The 18,215-nt window shown below is 38.9% G+C and overlaps 2 protein-coding genes across 2 annotated transcripts; both read left to right on the plus strand.

Annotated features, from left to right (window-relative positions):
* Nucleotides 1-3,627: 3,627 nt before the first annotated feature.
* il19l (interleukin 19 like) lies at nucleotides 3,628-5,272 on the plus strand. The gene is made up of 5 exons (XM_027012935.2): nucleotides 3,628-3,786; nucleotides 4,470-4,532; nucleotides 4,620-4,772; nucleotides 4,946-5,020; nucleotides 5,185-5,272. The coding sequence occupies exons 1-5, from the start codon at nucleotides 3,628-3,630 to the stop codon at nucleotides 5,263-5,265; spliced, it is 531 nt and encodes a 176-aa protein (XP_026868736.1). The 3' UTR covers nucleotides 5,266-5,272.
* A 9,334-nt stretch (nucleotides 5,273-14,606) lies between these two features.
* il10 (interleukin 10) lies at nucleotides 14,607-16,351 on the plus strand. The gene is made up of 5 exons (XM_027012909.2): nucleotides 14,607-14,834; nucleotides 15,126-15,185; nucleotides 15,466-15,621; nucleotides 16,057-16,119; nucleotides 16,225-16,351. Exons 1-5 carry the CDS (start codon nucleotides 14,667-14,669, stop codon nucleotides 16,318-16,320), a joined length of 543 nt encoding a protein of 180 aa, XP_026868710.1. The 5' UTR covers nucleotides 14,607-14,666; the 3' UTR covers nucleotides 16,321-16,351.
* Nucleotides 16,352-18,215: the final 1,864 nt, after the last annotated feature.

The raw sequence follows: 18,215 nt of genomic DNA on the forward strand, positions 1-18,215 counted from the left end.
CAAGTATAGAGTACAGGTGATTGTATTTCTCTCTGTATTCTGTGTTGGAAGTCACACATTGCCCAAATCTATTATGAGTGCCAAAATGAATTCAATCATCCAGTTGCAGCCTTGTGTGTGGCAGGGCCATTGGAATTGGAATCAATTCATTGATTTATCATGAAACTGAGAAAAACTGTTTGTTAGCATGGCCTTAAATAATAAACAATACTATTTTACTCAAAGATTTGTATTACATATTTGTATTATATTTCAAATGGGATAAAATCATTTTACTTAAGAAAGGCAATGTTGCCATGAATTTATTTTGTGTTACAACACAAACAATCGCTGCTCTGTTTTTTCTTCTGTTGTGGCATTTTAACTCCACATACTTTATACAGAAGACTTATATCAAATGTAGTGTTTGTTATTTTGGCTCTGTTGTACAAAGTGCAGTGTTAAGGAGATTGTTGCAGACACAAATTAAGTCGAGGTGTTGATTCTACAATTGAGAATCAATTGTAAAATGAGAAAAGTCACACCATTGATTTGACTTGAACTTACCACAAAACGTGCTTCTATCAAGATTGTAGGAGCATAGTACCAATACATTAAGTACAATATGTAGATGCATCATGAACTTTTCAAGGATTATATTTAAGGTTTATGTTTTTAAAGGGGAATCTATAATGAAGAGCAGTAAACCAGTCATTCTAATACTATGCACTTGAAAGTCTTTCAAAATTGCGTATTATAAAACAAAACTTGAACATGAATGCACAATTGGTTCATATCTGTAGTCCATAATCACTGTAGCAGGATTCAGAAATCTGTCCCCATGCCAAGTTCTTACCACACCCAATTACGAGAATTAAGGAGGCAGGTTTGATGAGAACAATCAAAGCAATGCTGGTCCGATGCGCAGTGCCAGGAAATGAGTCTGGAGAGGACACACAATTCGGTACCTGCCTACGTACATCAACACTGAAAAGAAAAACAAGTGATATGAATCCTACTGCAATTAGATGCTGTGAGGAAGAAACACGGTTCTGGCGAGCTGAGACAAAGTCCTATTATTAATAAAGTTGCTGTTATTAAGACTTTAGCTGTTAGTGCCTATTTTCTATAGAAACATTTATTAAGTTGTTTATATGTTATGTAACTGAAATATTGAGCTTGGAAATTTGCCAGTGAGGTAAAAAAGACTGAACGTGGTGATGATGAAACATGACTAGTCATTCAGTAAAAGTTAGAGGAAATCCCTTGCCCAGGAAATGAAGCTGCCATGCAAGTCTTAGGCTTGTGGGCACAATAGATGAGCAACATAAAAGCCTGTTTGGAGTAAAAATTCCAACCTTACAACCAAGAGCACTGTCAAGATAAATATAGAAATTGCTGAATTCACGTACTCGCTGATATGACAAAGATGACTAACCTAGTTAGACTGCTGTGGTTTTCCGGGAAAAACCACTGCTGCATTTAAATATTTCTAATATTCATTTTTTAAACTGAATGAGATCATCTTTATATTTAATGAGTTTATCATTATGTTGAATGAAAACATTAAAAAGTTACTATACATACCTTTCATATCTTATACTATCTATCAAACGTGTGCAAGATTGCAATAAAATGAATCCATGTGAGTTTAAAATTGCTATTCAAATGTTTGCACAAGAATTTATTTCATTTCTTCTTATCTGAGGTTGATTTTATATACAGTTTATATAAAATCATCATCTGGGTGTACTCCTGGATCTGATGATGGATGATGATGGGCCTCAAGTGAAGGAAATGAGAAGGAGCAGGGTCCATGATGGGAGGCAAAAACCCCGTGTGATATGTACCACTGGCAGATCATGGAAGTGGCTGATATGGAGAAATCCTACGAATAGCTGGAAAAGGCTGGATTGAAAGACAGCACAAAGGCACTAATCATGGTAACACAGGAACAAGCACTGAACACAAGGTTAATAGAGGCTAAGATCTACCACACCAGGCAGGACCCCAGACATAGGCAGTGTACTCAGATACCCCTGAGACAATCCAGCACATAACAGGGGGATGCTAGATGCTAGCAGGCAGGCTGAACATGGACCATGTGGCTAGCATAGCATACACAAAACATCTGTGCTGAGTACAGACTGGACATTCCAAGGTCCAAGTAGGATATACCCCCAAAGGTGGTGGAAAATGACCACACTAAGACCCTGTGGGACTTCCAGATACAGACAGACAAGATGGAAATGGCTAACCAACCAGACATAGTAGTGGGGCACAAACAGCAGAAGAGGGATGTAGTAATAACAACATCAGGAAAAAGGAACAAGAGAAGCTTGAAAAATATCAAGGGCTGAAGGAAGAGCTAGAAAAGATGTGGAGGGTGTAGCCAACTGTGGTTCCTATTGTAACTGAAGCATTAGGGGCAGTGACCCACAAACTGGAAGAATGGCTCCAACAGATCCCAGGAACAACATCCAGAAGTGTGCAGTCCTGGAAACAGCTAAAATACTACTCTGGTAGAAGACCTGAGCAAATATAATTTATATTTATATAAATATAATATATTTTGAATATGAATATAATTTTTCAGCAAAAATCTTGAATAAAAATCTCACTGTGCAATTGCAGTCAGTTAAAACTTTACATATATAGAGCTTATGATCTCACATCAATAACAGGCCACTATCCGGTCTAAATAAAATGAAAGTAACAAAAGTTCAAATTTACCAAAGTGTAGACAATTAGGTAAAATATGTAAAAATGCTACTACACAGCAGTACTCTTGCACTGTTGGTCTCCACCCCAAGCATTAACGTAGTGATGGCACTCATGGCTGCAACTTCCTCTTACAGTAAAGGTAAGTAAAAGCCAAGGAAAGCCTGATGACTTCCTCTTCCCTCGCAATATAAGGGCTGCTGAAATCAGCATGGAAACGCACACCACTCTGAACACAAGCATCCAACAGGCATCACCAGGTAACGTATGATGGACATTATTTGACTTACTCAAGACAAGCCTCTCTAAGACTAATTACCAGAGATTTTTGTAACATATCTGTGTTGAATGTATTCTTCCCACACTAAGTAAAATTATTGTTGCAGATATGCAGATGGTTTACCTGCAATTGAAGCTAAACTGCCTACATATTGTATTCTGTAATCAAGATGTATGTTGTATGGTCCTAATGGTATATATGTTTTGGAGATTTATAATTGGTGATTATGATTAATATCTTAGAGCTAGTCTTAATACAATAATATCTTTATGCTGATATTATACAAACTAACTTTGTCATTAAGGATGACAAAGCAACTGCAGCATGATGCAAGACTGTTTAAAGCACAGTTTCTCAACCCAGTCTCAAATCAGTCTCAACCCAGTCTCAAATCAGTCTCAACCTAGTCTTAACTCAGGGCCCAGCAGAAGCTCCACATTTTTGCTCTGACTTGCTCTCAGCCCACCTCACCCAAACCCTTGGGAACACTGAATACCTGGTACAGGTGTACCAGGAGCTGGGTTGGAGAAAACATAAGGGATGTCTGGTAGGTTCCAAGGACTGGGTGGAGAAACTGTGATTTAAAGGACAGAGTTGGCACGAAATAAATATGAGTTTGTTGTCCAGGTCAGACAGTCAAACTTGCAATGAAGACCTCCCTGCTGATTTGTGGCCTAATTGGGTGCACCTTGCTGGCTAGCCTGTGGGGCACAGCCCTGGGGCACAAGCTTCATCTGGGTCTCTGTTCCCTGACCGTACACACTCGTGAGCTCAGGCACCACTTCCAACACATTCGCAAGAGCATGGTGAGAAAATGGAGGCTCTGGGCTCCAAAAGCCCAGCATTATCTCTCTCATAGCAGGACCAGTAGCAGTGTAATGCAAGCAGTAATGATGTCTGACTTGTAATGCTGATTTACTGTAATGTGATATCTATGAGAGGTATCCTGTTAGAAGATTTGTTTCTTTGCTCTTATGATGTAAGAGATAATCCAGAAATCCGGGCAATGTACTTTCGTTATTAGAGCAATATTCTTTTCATAACTCCAGTTCATTCTAGCAAAGACAACAGCTACAGAATTTCTGATAACAATGTTCACACCTGACTAGGACAGAATCCCATAACAATTCAGTTTTGGAAGAATGCATAACAGAATGTTTTTGTTATTATTCACCATTATTGTTGAGCTCATTGTAAGTCTAGAGACTTGTCACAAAAGCTTGCTGGGAAATTCTTGTGTCGTCTTTGGTAAAATAACAGAAAAATATCTTCCCTGAAGTAGCAATTTACAAGCCAAAGATAAACAGAAAGAATGTCTCTCTTGCAGAACCTAATCACTCATGACTTCATCACTGTGCTTGAACCAGAGCCAAAAATTCCAGAGACAGTTCAGCTTCTTACTTTACCTTTGACCAGTTTGACAACAGAGGTTTTGTGGCCAAGCATGTCTGAAATCTACACTCATGATACCATCTCTTGTTACCTACAGATCTCAGAAGACACACACAAAGGTGTGAAGCTACTAAGAGGGGATGTAATGAAAAACCTCCAGGTGAGACACTCTTAAACAGGCTGGGTGTATGTGCAGGTAATTGCTGGCCATGTGAACAGTGCTCCTGACCTGCTGTTCTTTTTCCAGGCCATGGACAGCTGCTGCTTCCTCAGGCATGTCTTGCAATTCTACATGGAGAAGGTCTTCAGCAACTACAGCAGCAGTCAGTCCCTCCATCGAAGAACCACCAGTGTGCTGGCCAACTCTTTCCACAGCATCACCAAGGACCTGAGAGCATGTGTATGTACCATTCCCTTGCAATACTATTGCACTGCACACATGTCCATCCAAATAGGATTATTAGCATCTAACTTAGTTGGAATACTGACATGCTGAGCACAGCTGCTGGTATAAGCTAAGCTTTTCCCTTTCGTTCTTACATCATAATAATAATGAGCTCTTCTTTTTTAAAGCATGCTCAGATGCACTGTCAGTGCAGCAAGGAGGCCAATGAGAAATTCCATGCAATTCAAGTCAACTATGATAAGGTAATTAGCAGCCCACAGCTCCACTGTAGCCAACACTGAATGTTATGCTGATGATCTGGGATCAGTTTTTGCCTCACATAGTTAAATGAAGACACCCACCTGGGAGAGGGGTACCTGATCCCAGCTCTGGCAGGTTTGCTCACTTTTCTTGTGTTTTCACACAGCTGGAGATAGGAGCAGCTTCTGTAAAGGCCATAGGAGAGCTGGACTCTCTGCTGGAGTGGCTGGAAAGCTTCCACGACTGACTTCCACGCCACGCAGGGCTTCAGGCTGCTGACCCACACCAGCATCCCTGTGCTGCTCTCTTATTTATACAGTGATGGTTCATTTAATGAGCCACATGAAGACCTTTAGATAAATGGCATTTATAAAATGTGCAGAAAAATTGGAGGTGAAAAATATCATATCTGACTGAAATAAGAAGGGTTTTTTTCATATAATCACCACAAGAGTAAAGGTGAACTAGGATAAAGCTGATTATGCATTATTGTGACAAGAAACTGTGCTGTTTTCAACAGCGAGGAAGAATCCCCACTAATTGTGCGAGATTTATTGTACAAACAATTCTACTGTGCACCAGTAAGCTATAATATGCACCAATGGTGTAACTAGTACTTATTTATTTAAGTCTGGTTTATTAGTTGTCTAATGTATAATTATTATAGCATAGTAATACATTTAATTTATGTTGATATGCATGACGCAAAAGAGTCATGCTGGAGAGTAGACCTATAAGGTCAGTTTGTTATGGGTTGAGTTATTAAATGACAATACAAAAGTAAATAAATATATGTTCACTATCATCAGTTATTGTGTCTGGTATGTTTGTATGATTAGAGCTCTGTGGAAGCAAAGAGCCACGGCACTGGACATATCCTGAATACAAAAACTTGCTTGCATCTAAAAAACACTTTTACCTAGGACATAATGTCTAAGAGAGAGAAAAAAAACAACAACCTGTTTTATTTACACAGTGCCTTTGACTAGCTCAAGGTGGCTTTACAGATCAGATTAAGGAACATGTACATATGATAAAACAAAGACTGGAACAGACAATAGTGCAGTAGTGCAATAGTGGACATGTAGAGTGCACTTAATATAGAATATAAGACAACAATATAACGAGCATACAGTATACAGCAACAGAATGAGATGGACAGGTCAAAGCGGAGTATCCCAGGAAAATAATATAGAGTAGGTTGATGTAAAGATTTCAATGTTAAGAGAAGTGTTTTTGTTGAATGTGAGCCATAACTGGTAGCCAGTATAAGATATAGAAGTCAGGGGTGACAGGAGTGCTTTGTCTGGCATGTGTCAATACTCCAGCCGTTGAGTTTTGAATGTACTGTAAATCTAGCACAGGTTTTAGAGGGCAGTCCTATGGAAACGGAATTGCAGTAATCGAGTCGAGAGGTCATAAACGCATATCTCTACTGGCCTCTGGTGGCTAAAGAGAGTATGAGCTTGACTACATGTCAATATAAATACATTTCTGTTGTATATTTACAAAAGCGATTTACAAAAGTAAACTATGCATATACGCAAATCTGAGAGTATGTCAATCATATAATTTAAATAATAATAATAATAATAATAATAATAATTGCAGTGATTAAATGGGCAGGTTTAGGGAACAGTGGTTGTGATGCTTATAATATGGGGTATTATACCTTTAAAAAGGAATAATTGAATTCAGTTTTGTGTGCTTATATGAACTTCGCAGAAGTTCAATACTTCAGATGTCTTTCAAACATCTCTCAAAAGGGGCCCATGGGAACAACTCTGAATCAGTTCTGTGAAACAGTCATCCAAACATCCTGATTAGACCTAGTCTTACTGACCAAAGCAAGTTTCTAAAAACCTTTAAAGGCCTAGACTTAGACTTAGACTATAAGTAACATGTTCTAACCTCTGTAGAAAAGAAATATCATAGGAACTGCTCATGTCAACATTGTAATATTGATATATAGGCCTCCTGTAAGTGTTGTTAGCACGCCTGTGGTAAAGTCTTGGCTTACTCAACCCAGGCCAAACCAGTTTAGGGGTTAAGAATGGAGGGAAAAAGTCCACCTCAGCTGGCCATGCAAGGATTTTATTATTCACTGTATGACTCAAGTTTTCCCATTTGCATGTGAATTTACTTTTGCAAAGTGGAAATTTGAGACTACGGTACAGAGGTGCTAGCGGTGTTGGGCTGAATATTGCCAAGTGAGGAGAGATATTTCTCAGCAGTTCTTTCATTAGATCAGAACTGAAAGGAAGTAGATGGAAAAACATGGGTTTGCAGTTTTTGTGACGCCTATCATTGCATAGTACTGACCTGGCTTCCTTTGAAACTGCTGTATCAGGATAAAAAGCCACTGATTTAACATAATATCACACTCTAGTGCACTAGATACTGTACACTGACTCCTTGTACTGAAGTGTACAGTAATGTCACATTACTTAGGGCTACTATAGAGCACTGAAGCCAAGTGTTGCTGTATGACAGTGTGTGTATGGTTTGTTGCCCCATATGACATGACTCTTTGTTGCTTTTTCCTGTTGGCATCCACACACACACACACCCCCCACTCTTTGTTTTGATACATGTTTAATAGTCTGAAAGCTCAGAAGGTCTCTCCAGACATCAAACGTGTACATAAGTGGCAATCAGTGGTAAACATATCAGCTCGGTTTAATTCGTGAAACCCTCCACAGGGGGCAGGGCAAGAGGGAAGCTGGTACATGACCACACGTGTATTCCACGGGTAAGCTTACTGGTCACAGGCCAACCTCATGGTGGCAAAAATTTGCATCAGATGACGATCATGTTAGAAAATAGTGCGAACATAGTGTTCCAGAGACAGGAAGTGAAGGCTTGCAAAGACATCACAGAAACATACATGCAGGTGTGCAAGCTGCAAAACATGTATGTAATGGATATAAAGCTCATGCCCCCCCCCCCCCCCCCAATCCTTGCTTTAGTTTCCATTTTTGCAGACAGAGCTGGTGTAGCAGTCATGTGTGCGATGACCTCCCCCGCACAGGCATGGTCAGACCCGGTTTCTGCTGTGCACACCCTAACACGTCCGTTAAAATGTTTCTTCTGCGTCACTTGCGAAAGACTGCGGCATAGCCATATAAAGAAGAAGAAAAAAAGAAACCTGAGAAACTAACACAACCACAAAGAATGATGTGGTATGCTACTGTTTGACAAATTGATTTCCTTTAAAGATGACAAAAGATTGGCCTTTCCACACTGCCTCCGTTTTAATCCAGTAAAAAATAAACCATTTATAACCTGAAGTCTAATTGGCATTCTGCTGTCTGTTTCCCCATGAAGCCATGGTGCCTATAAAAAATATAAACAAGTCTTCAAAATGGTTTGTGTTTGATGATTGGCTGACTGTAATGAAGACTAACCCAACCAAATCACCTTTTAAAACCATGTTTTTACACAGTCACCAATTTTCATGCTGGAGCTACTATCTGCTGACATCTACTGGATTGCAGAGGAATGGCACACACTTTTGCGCACTATAGGGTATTGCCGCTTTGAGTGTTGCATGAATGTAGGTGTGCATTCATTGCATTTGTCAGGCAAAAGATAAGTATAAAACTACAGACTATGTCAGCAGTGGACATGAACCTTAGTGATCCGGTTTCGCTCAAGTTACAGCTCAGAGGTTTTTGAAATATAGTCCTGTATTTTCCCCTTACTCACTGACTGATCCTCATTGCTGTGACTCTCACACAGATGACGAGGCAGGCAGCTTATCACATGGAGGGTGTGACAGTCACATGATAAACTGAGTCACAAAACATAACCTGTGCAGCGTGGGTCACCCTCCCAAATTGGGGTTAAGGACGTGGTAGGGAGGGGCCCGGTGTTATACCTTTTAGGCCTCCACATTTGCTACCAGTAGCTGTGGGAGAACTCACCAACACAATATATCTTTTCCACATTACAAAGCAACACATAGTCTACTCAGCTGATTCACAGGTAAAAAGCATGAGTAAGGCACATTTACGTTAAACATCAGCCCGAAATGATACTTTCTATTGCTTAACAGAAACTTGCCTCCTCTTTATGTGAAATATGGAACTTCACTCAAGTTGATGACCCAGAAATAAAATATGTCTTTATGCAATTCCTGTAGGCTCAGCAAATCTGAGCTCAAGAGCTTCAGTTTTTTTACATGAGATGAGTGGTAAGATGTATATTCCAGATGTTACATTACAGATGTTACAGATGCTACAGATGTTACAATACAAATCTTAGTTTAATCATACATAAGTGATGAAATCCATGCCTATGATAAAATCCAGTAGGTTCCTTAAAAGCAATCTTCTCATAATTTATTCATGTTGAGATAGGAAAAATAATAATAACCTGTAACGTTTTTGTTTAAAATACATAATTAAGAAAAAACAAATGAAAACGTAACAATCAAATTTTGGAGATAAAGTTGACACTCCTTTAATACAATTTACATTTTCCTCTGCTCACACCAGCAGTACTGAATGAAGGCTGGTGGTGTACAAGAAGCTCTTTGCACCAAGAACAGCCTTTAACCTGTAAGCTCAGCCCTGAACATTGAATAACGGTCAGATTGTCATTTTAACATTTGAGGAAACGTAAAATCTTGCATATGAAAATGACTTACAGCTAAGCACTGGACAATAATACATCAGATAATAATACTTAAGATACCTTGATTAACACATGATTAGTACAGCTTTTCCAGTGAACCTAACTCCCAAAATTGGACTGAGGTGTTATGCTAAGGACCTGAGGAAAATCATATTTCTGGAGTTAAATCAGATATATTAATAATGATAATTAAGATTTTCAACAACTGGAAAATTATGGAAAGCATAAACATACGTTTATTTCATGTTCTGAATACCCACTTTGAGTCAAGGGACTCACAAAGACAAAGAAGGCAAAATAATAACAATCTTTTTGATGATGTGTTTTGTAAATCTGCCTCAGACCAACATGAGAGCACAATTTATATTAATTTGGTTCAAATCTTTTAATATGCAGCTGAAACAGAAAAAACAACAAGAAGAATTTAAATTTATATAGCACCTTTTTCATACTCAAGGTCACATTACAGCATTTCCTTCCATCCGTCCCTCTAATGTATGTTGGGAAAAATCCTTGAAATTCGCAGTGATTGTGACACCCGAAAGCAGTAACCAATTCTATTTGCTTAACACCAATTTTCAAGAATTTGCTATCACAAGACATTTGTGACCACAGCAACCACACCCGGAGCATGACTGCGATGTCTGTGACGACTCCGGCGGCTGTTAAAAACAAAAGCTCTCTACTGCTGCCCCCACCTACCTGCTGTCCTGACATTTACTGTGCTGCTGTAGCAGCTATAAATGAATAACATTTCATATTCACAATTACTTTGCACCTTTCTTAGAATGTATCAGGCAGGTAGAAATGACCTCTCAAGGCAGGCGACTCGTAAAAAATGAGCCTGAAATTGTTTGTGTACCAGAAATACATGAACACCTTGCTCCTGTGAATCGTCTGATTCACTGCATGTCTGTAAGCCATTCTGCTTAATAACTCTTCAGGCTTTGCATGAAATCTGAGGAATGAAACCTCATCAGGCAAGCTGACTAAGAGCAAGTCGAATTTATTTATATCACTCATCTTACAACACAAGCACTTTTTAAAACAGTGGCAAAGAAAATGTCCCTGGGTGAAATTAAGGAAGAAATCTTGAGAGGACCAAAACTCAAGAAGGAATCCATCCTTTTTAGGCAGCCCATTCATGAGGTAAAGATTCACGACCTATTCATGTTGTCATCTGACAGGAATGGGTGATTGATCGATGACCTCATGAACTACATAGGTCTAAATTAGTATCTGAATTGTTTACGTCTTCCAGTATTCTGTGAGTTTGCTAAAGCCAATGTGGAAAGGTGTGGTATTATGAGTATCTTACTTTATTTGTGTCATTTTCAAGAATTTGAGAGAGTCTTTTGAACAGCTGCTTTGGATCAACTAGAATAATCGTGGTAATAAATGTTGGTCAATTAGCAATCCCTAACGATCCCTAATGGTGTGCATGGAGTTCTTAATGCTTTTAATTATTACAGATCTACAGATTTTATAGCAATAAGTCAGTAACAGGTTGTACTCTATGGTTATCCAGACTTGCATTTGTGATGACTTTATACAGAACAACTTACAATTATGATTGGGTACAATCTGAGTAATTGAGGGTTAAGGGCCTTGCTCAGGGGTCCAACAGTGCTAACTTGGCAGTAGTGGAGCTTGAACTGGCAACCCTCTGATTAAATGCTTACCTGCTGTTCTTATCAGTTTGTGACAGAAGTAATGTAACCCTATGCGCCTAAGAAAAGGAACAAGAGACAGGCAGTGTTGGAATGACAACACAAGAAGTCCAATTAATTAAATAGAGTGTGTTATAGTCATGGATAACTGATTTAATATATGCAACTTCAAAAACCTACGTAATTGAGTAGGAGAGTAAGAGGAGAACATGGTTGATTACATCATCATATGCACGGTTAGATAAGCTTCTTTAAAAACATCTGATTCTAATGTATTACAAATCATGGATAAATGACTATAAAAGAAAAAAAAATCTAAGATGACTCTTATTCTTTAAAAATTATTTTTTATGCAACATAAAAAACTTATGTAACTGAATGGGAGAGCGAGAGAAAGAGAGAGAGAGGGAGTGTGTGTGTGTGTGTGTGTGTGTGTGATGGCATAGGCTAAGAGGGGGTATGTATTACTACTAAACTGCATCTCCAGCCAATAAGGAAACAGGAAGTCCTGCAGCTCATCGCCACCCTTTGGGGTCCAGCCAACTCTTACGAAAGGATTAACAGCCAGTGAGACAAGACACCTGCTTCAAGAATGCTCTTCTCAAGGGCCCTCCTGCTTTCTGACAGCACTGCTGTTTGAGTACGCTCGGAGCAAAAGAATCAACTGCAAGGACAAATGGTGCGAGTTTGTGGAGGGATTCCCAGTCAGACTGAAACATCTGCGTTCCTCGTACTCTCAGATACAAGACTACTATGTGAGTACTGTTTTCTTCTTAGCCCACATTAGTTGCCTAGAGTGGTACTGATGCAAAGATTAACAGTTCAGCTCAGGAGAGAAGAGGCATTGCATTTGTGTCAAAACAAAAAGATATCACAGCATGGAGAACTTGGGGGGAAAAAAGTGAAAGTCTACACAGATGTTTATAGTAGTTTTCCTCGAGAGTAAATAAAGTTGCAATGCAATACTTATCATAGAGAGGTGTTGTGGCAGGTATAAGACTGGATTCATGATTCTTAATTTGGTGGTTTATTTCTGTCTGTTCAGGAAGAAAATGATGAGCTCGAGACTGCACTATTAAACAGGACAGTGTTTGAAAATGTTAAAGTAAGCGTCAGACACAAACACAGACTTCTTTTTCAACTGGTGTTGCATCACTAATATTACTTAAATTTACCTGAGAGCAAAAGAAAAACTGTTAAATCATCATATGTATTGTAAAATAAACAGATCTTCACAAAAATCTGATTCTATTCCAATGTATTACCTTTAAGGAAAGAAAATGGAAAGACAATCTAAGATGACCGTCATTCATTAATAAAACATCAATGAACTTATGAAATTAATGCAAGTAAACCTATGAAACTTAATGAGAATCTATGCAATATATGTAACTAAATGGGAGCGAGAGGACATTTTTCAAAACGGGCTATTAAAAAGATCCCTCCAAGCCCTTCATCACAGCTCCTTTCTTGGGAGTTCAGCCAACTCTTACACAAGCACTACCAGCTGGCCAGAGAGGGCTCTGGCAACAAGAAGGCACCTGTTTGGGGCCTTCTCTTCTGACTGTGTTGTTTCTGAAGCATGCCCAGTACAGAAGAATCCACTGGTCAGTTAATGCCAGTCTGCAGGCATGTGGAGATGCTTTGCAGTGCTACGTGCTATTCTCAAAAGCTAGAACATCAGACAGGTATAGAAGAAAGACATGCATAAATCTTTTTGCCCTGCAGCTGCTAGCCAAACTGGGAATGACCTAAAACACACACACACACACACACACACACACACACACACACACACACACACACACACACACACACACACACACACACACACACACACACACCCCACCCCCCAAAAAACAAAAAAAAAACCAAAAACCAATAATAGCTATAGCTGCAACTGGAGAACAAGATGATTAAAGAGAAGAACTTATGCAAATTCCAAAAGCATCCCTGTGTCAGAAACCTTTTTAAACCCTCAACTTCAAGACATCATTCACATGCAAATGATTATGTTAATGTTCATTGGCTTACAGTAATCAAAACCAAAGCCCTGAAGCCTAAGCAGAGCAGGTTTCTCACCTCTCATCTCGGGCTGAGGGAACAAGCTTTTGCATCATGGGTTGGTCTTGCCACAAGCACCATCTGGGTTAACCTAAAACGGGTCTGCTTTATTGATCAATCATGAAACAACACGCCATTCACACTCACTCTGTTTACCTAGAAAATAAACTCAATCCTTTTCCTTTGAACTGCCTAGACTGAATAAAAACAGAAAGTTGTGTGCAAGTGCCAGTTTTAATGGGTCATACTCAAGAAATGTTAAAACCTGACAAATGATTTGATAAACCATAATTTCATGTGACATAGGAACTCATTAAATGCACTACATATTCCCCCCAGTCTAAAAATGATCATTTGAGATGGGGATAGATTTGAAATATATTGCATTAAATTGCATTATATTGCATATAAATGCATGGAAATGCTACTATTGGCCACACATTATGTTTAAAGTAAACTTGACTGATCTAGGTGGACTGGGCTTCCTTTATGTCTGTAATAATGGACAAAAGAGACGAAAACTAACAAGTTTTCAAAATACGCATATTTCACACATGACAAAATATATGTGTGAATTCCCATTATTTACCTTAAGCAATATAAGTTGTCACTGTACTGTGAGAATATTTATTGACTGTGATTGTACTAATGCCTGTTTTAGCCTGATGATCAAAATGTAATAAGCAGAATAATCTCATTAAATACAGTCCCACATTCATTCTGAAATTATCATTTTAAAACATGTACCACAGCATATCTGTCAAACATGGCCATCCAAAGCACAATTTAGGATGAAAATTTGAAATGCCCTTGTCTACCATGATGAACAACTTACATGGAAATAAAGCTGGTAGAAAGTGTATCATGTCATCATATGCACTGTTGGATGAGTCTCTTAAAAAAAGTTGATCAATAGTATTCTGTTTTATTACCATCATGGATAACTGACTCTAATGGAAAATAAATCTAAGATGTCATTCATTAAAAAGAAATTCCATTTATGCAACATAAGAAAACTGAATGGGGGAGAGAGGGAGAGAGAGAGAGAGAGAGAGAGAGAGAGTGAGTGTGTGTGTATGTGATGACATAGGCTAAGAGGGGGTTATGTACTACCAGTAAATGCATCTATAGCCCCACAGGAAACAGGTAGGAATTTTTTCAAAATAGGGTATAAAACAGACACCTCCAAGTCCTTCAGCACATTGCCACCCTTTGGGGTCCAGCCAACTCTTACGAAAGGGTTAACAGCCAGTGAAACAGGACACCTGCTTCAAGAATGCTCTTCTCAAGGGCCCTCCTGCTTTCTCTTCTGACAGCACTGCTGTTTGAGTACGCTCGGAGCAAAAGAATCAACTGCAAGGACAAATGCTGTGAGTTTGTGGAGGGATTCCCAGTCAGACTGAAACATCTGCGTTCCTCGTACTCTCAGATACAAGACTACTATGTGAGTACTGTTTTCTTCTTAACCCACATTAGTTGCCTAGAGTGGTACTGATGCAAAGATTAACGGTTCAGCTCAGGAGAGAAGAGGCATTGCATTTGTGTCAAAACAAAAAGATATCACAGCATGGAAAACTTGGGGGGAAAAAAGTGAAAGTCTACACAGATGTTTATAGTAGTTTTCCTCGAGAGTAAATAAAGTTGCAATGCAATACTTATCATGGAGAGGTGTTGTGGCAGGTATAAGACTGGATTCATGATTCTTAATTTGGTGGGTTTATTTCTGTCTGTTCAGGAAGAAAATGATGATCTTGAGACTGCACTATTAAACAGGACAGTGCTTGAAAATGTTAAAGTAAGCGTCAGACACAAACACACACTTCTCTCAACTGGTGTTGCATCACTAATAATACTGCAATGTTTAAATTAATTTTATTTACAGTTAGATTTTTATTTTAAACTTCACTGCAGGTTCTTTCCCACCATTTCATATCTGCTTAGCAATAACAACACAATAGTCATAACGAAAGTGAAGAGTAACATGAATCTAAACTGTCACAAAGCCACTGTGACTACTTTTGAAAAGTGGTTGACTACAACCAGACCTGATATTTGATGTCTCATTTCACTTACAGAGCCCCTACGGATGCCATGTAATGAAAGAAATTTTGTATTTTTACTTGGAAACTGTTTTACCTACCGCTGCCTTAGAAGTAAAAAGCCTCTACAAAAAGCCAATAGACGCCATTGGAAACATTTTCCTGGAGTTGAAGAGGGAGCTTGCCAAATGCGTAAGTGTCCGGGTGTTTTCCTCACTAAAATAACGGATTTGCAGTTCATTACAGCCATGTAAAGAGGCAAGCAGCCACATATTAATGACAAGCCCCGTCGTACCTTTGTGCGTTGTCATAAACATGCCGACGGGCGCACGTTGGGAACTGTAGCGTTACGCTTGCAAATGAATCATCGTTCGCAGTAAAACGCCGTCAGTCATGAGCGCAGCTCTTCCACATCACAAGTCTGCTGTTAGCGACGCAGAGAAATCCTCAGGTTGAGTTGGCGTGAATGTTTTCTTCGAAGGCTCGATGGCTTACGTTCCTTTTTTTAACGCTTAAACTGGTCCATTAGTACAGCGCAGGTCTTTCACATGCGTCAATGACAGGTGTGTGCGTACGGATGCGCACCAATACTAGAGTCCTAAAATGACATACATATTTTTGTTACAGAGGAATTACTTCGCATGCGAAAAACCTTTTGAAATTTCAACCATCAAAGATTCATATAACCAAGTAAGTGTTAATAAGTCTGCAAACAACAAATCAGTCATATATGAGAAAGGCATGTAATGATGGTTATGAATGTCAACTGTGGCTCATGGGTTAATCTGCTTGTAGATGGCGGGTAAAGGTCTGTACAAAGCCATGGGAGAGCTGGATCTGTTGTTCAACTACATTGAAAATTATCTAGCATCAAAAAGACAAAAAGCCTAAACGCAAATAAGGGCACGGCGGATAACCTGTGAATAAGTGACGACTATTCCCATAGGCTGGGAACAAGAATGGCTAAGGAAAAAGACATTGCACTGGATACGCTATAAAAGTCTCTGTGTATGAACATTGATGCTGTTGCCATGATCTGGCCGCTACTTGAATAACTCCAGGTGCCTCTCTGGTTTGCTGCAACACTACTTCCGCCACGTTTGTTTGCACTGGTGTTTTCTAGAGTGTTAACTCTTGAAACGTTCGCAATAAGGATGTTCTTAAAAGAAGTAAGTTTATGAATTTTTGTTTTATAAGTCACATTGACCAAGGTTATTCTTATTCTACATAGTTGCTTTCTGCAATTAGGTTTTTAATCTAGGATAAAATTCAATATAAATGATATAATAGTATAGTATAATAATATTTATTAACACTGATCTCACTTCAATCTCTAATTTATTATTATGTTGTGTAAATTACATCTCCAAATGTTGAATGTATCAGTATCTGCTAAAGTATCAAATGTTTATGATGCGTTATATTTGGATTAAACAAACTGTAAAAGTGCTACATTTTGTCTCATGTTATTTTTATTGAGTTCTGCAGTGGTACTGCAAGTCATACAGCTTGAGTGTTTGGGGTTCAAAAAATACTGAAAACATTAAATGATACAATCTCAGTGTGGATTTGTGACATTAGGGTGTGCCATAAACTGAGTAAAGACATTGTTGAAGAATGAGATCTCTAACCTCAGAACTGACCTATATAGGGCAATTTCCAGCAAGTCATGTCTTTACAGTAAATTCATACAGCACACCCCGCTTCACAAACTGTATAAGAAAAGCAAACGTCTAACGGCCATGCAACTCCAGCATGCTGGTTAGAGTGAGAGCAGCCTGGTGTCAGCAAAAAGAAAAAGAAGAGAAAAAAATAGTTTCAGTTCAGGCAGTGCTGAGTAAAGCTTTGAGGTGTCTTTGTTGTTTCGGAAATCGAAAGCACTTTACATAAAAATAAAGCGCAATTACATTCGAGTTGCACCACGTTGGATCCATCCCTCTAGTTCACACTGTGATCAGTGTATGTGATATCTGTGACTGGGACTTAGAGCTGCTGGACGTCTTCAGAAGCTCTTCCAAGAAAGAGAGCAAAGCTACTGCTGGAATTAGCACCAGAATTAAGACCAGTTGCCTCTACCAGGTCTGGCCTCTGTGTGTCTTATAGGAAGCACTTATTCTCCACATGCTTCCTCAAGCCCCTAACAGCATATTGTCCACATCACCACAAGGAACAAACACAGCACTGACAGACTAATGAGCCCACTTTTCAAACTATGCCAGTCTGGGAATCTTGCTCAATAGACTGAAAGAAAAAATGGACTTGCCTCATTGAACAGAAATTTGTCTTAAGCAGAGGTGTTTCATAGCATTAGCACACACATGCAGACATGCAAAACCAGTGGCATAAAGGTATTTAAACATATACATTGAACAAACACTTCTAAATACTTTGAATGTACCATGAATCTATAGCTCATCTGTTTTCCATGCACCATTTATTTTAGCCATGAGCCCTTGTGAGCAGATGCCATAACTGGATTTATGAGGCCAATCTAATCTGCTGGACTTTGATCTTGTGGACTTCAGATTCAATGACAGTACGTAAAATCTGCAAGCGTATAATAGCAATAAACATAACTAGCTAAAGACATTTAAAATGGAAATTAACACAACAAGTGATCAACCAATATCTGAAAATAAATACAGAAGCGCAGTACGATTTTTCCACTGCTTTACCACCAGGGAAGAAGTACGTGTATACGTTTACCAATAGATTCAACAATAGGTGTCTAGCCATAGAATCTATGCATGCTTGATATTTAGACACACAAGCGCTTGAACACAGTG

The sequence above is a fragment of the Electrophorus electricus genome, chromosome 20 (assembly GCF_013358815.1).
Source record: "Electrophorus electricus isolate fEleEle1 chromosome 20, fEleEle1.pri, whole genome shotgun sequence".
Classification (NCBI taxonomy): Eukaryota; Metazoa; Chordata; class Actinopteri; order Gymnotiformes; family Gymnotidae; genus Electrophorus; species Electrophorus electricus.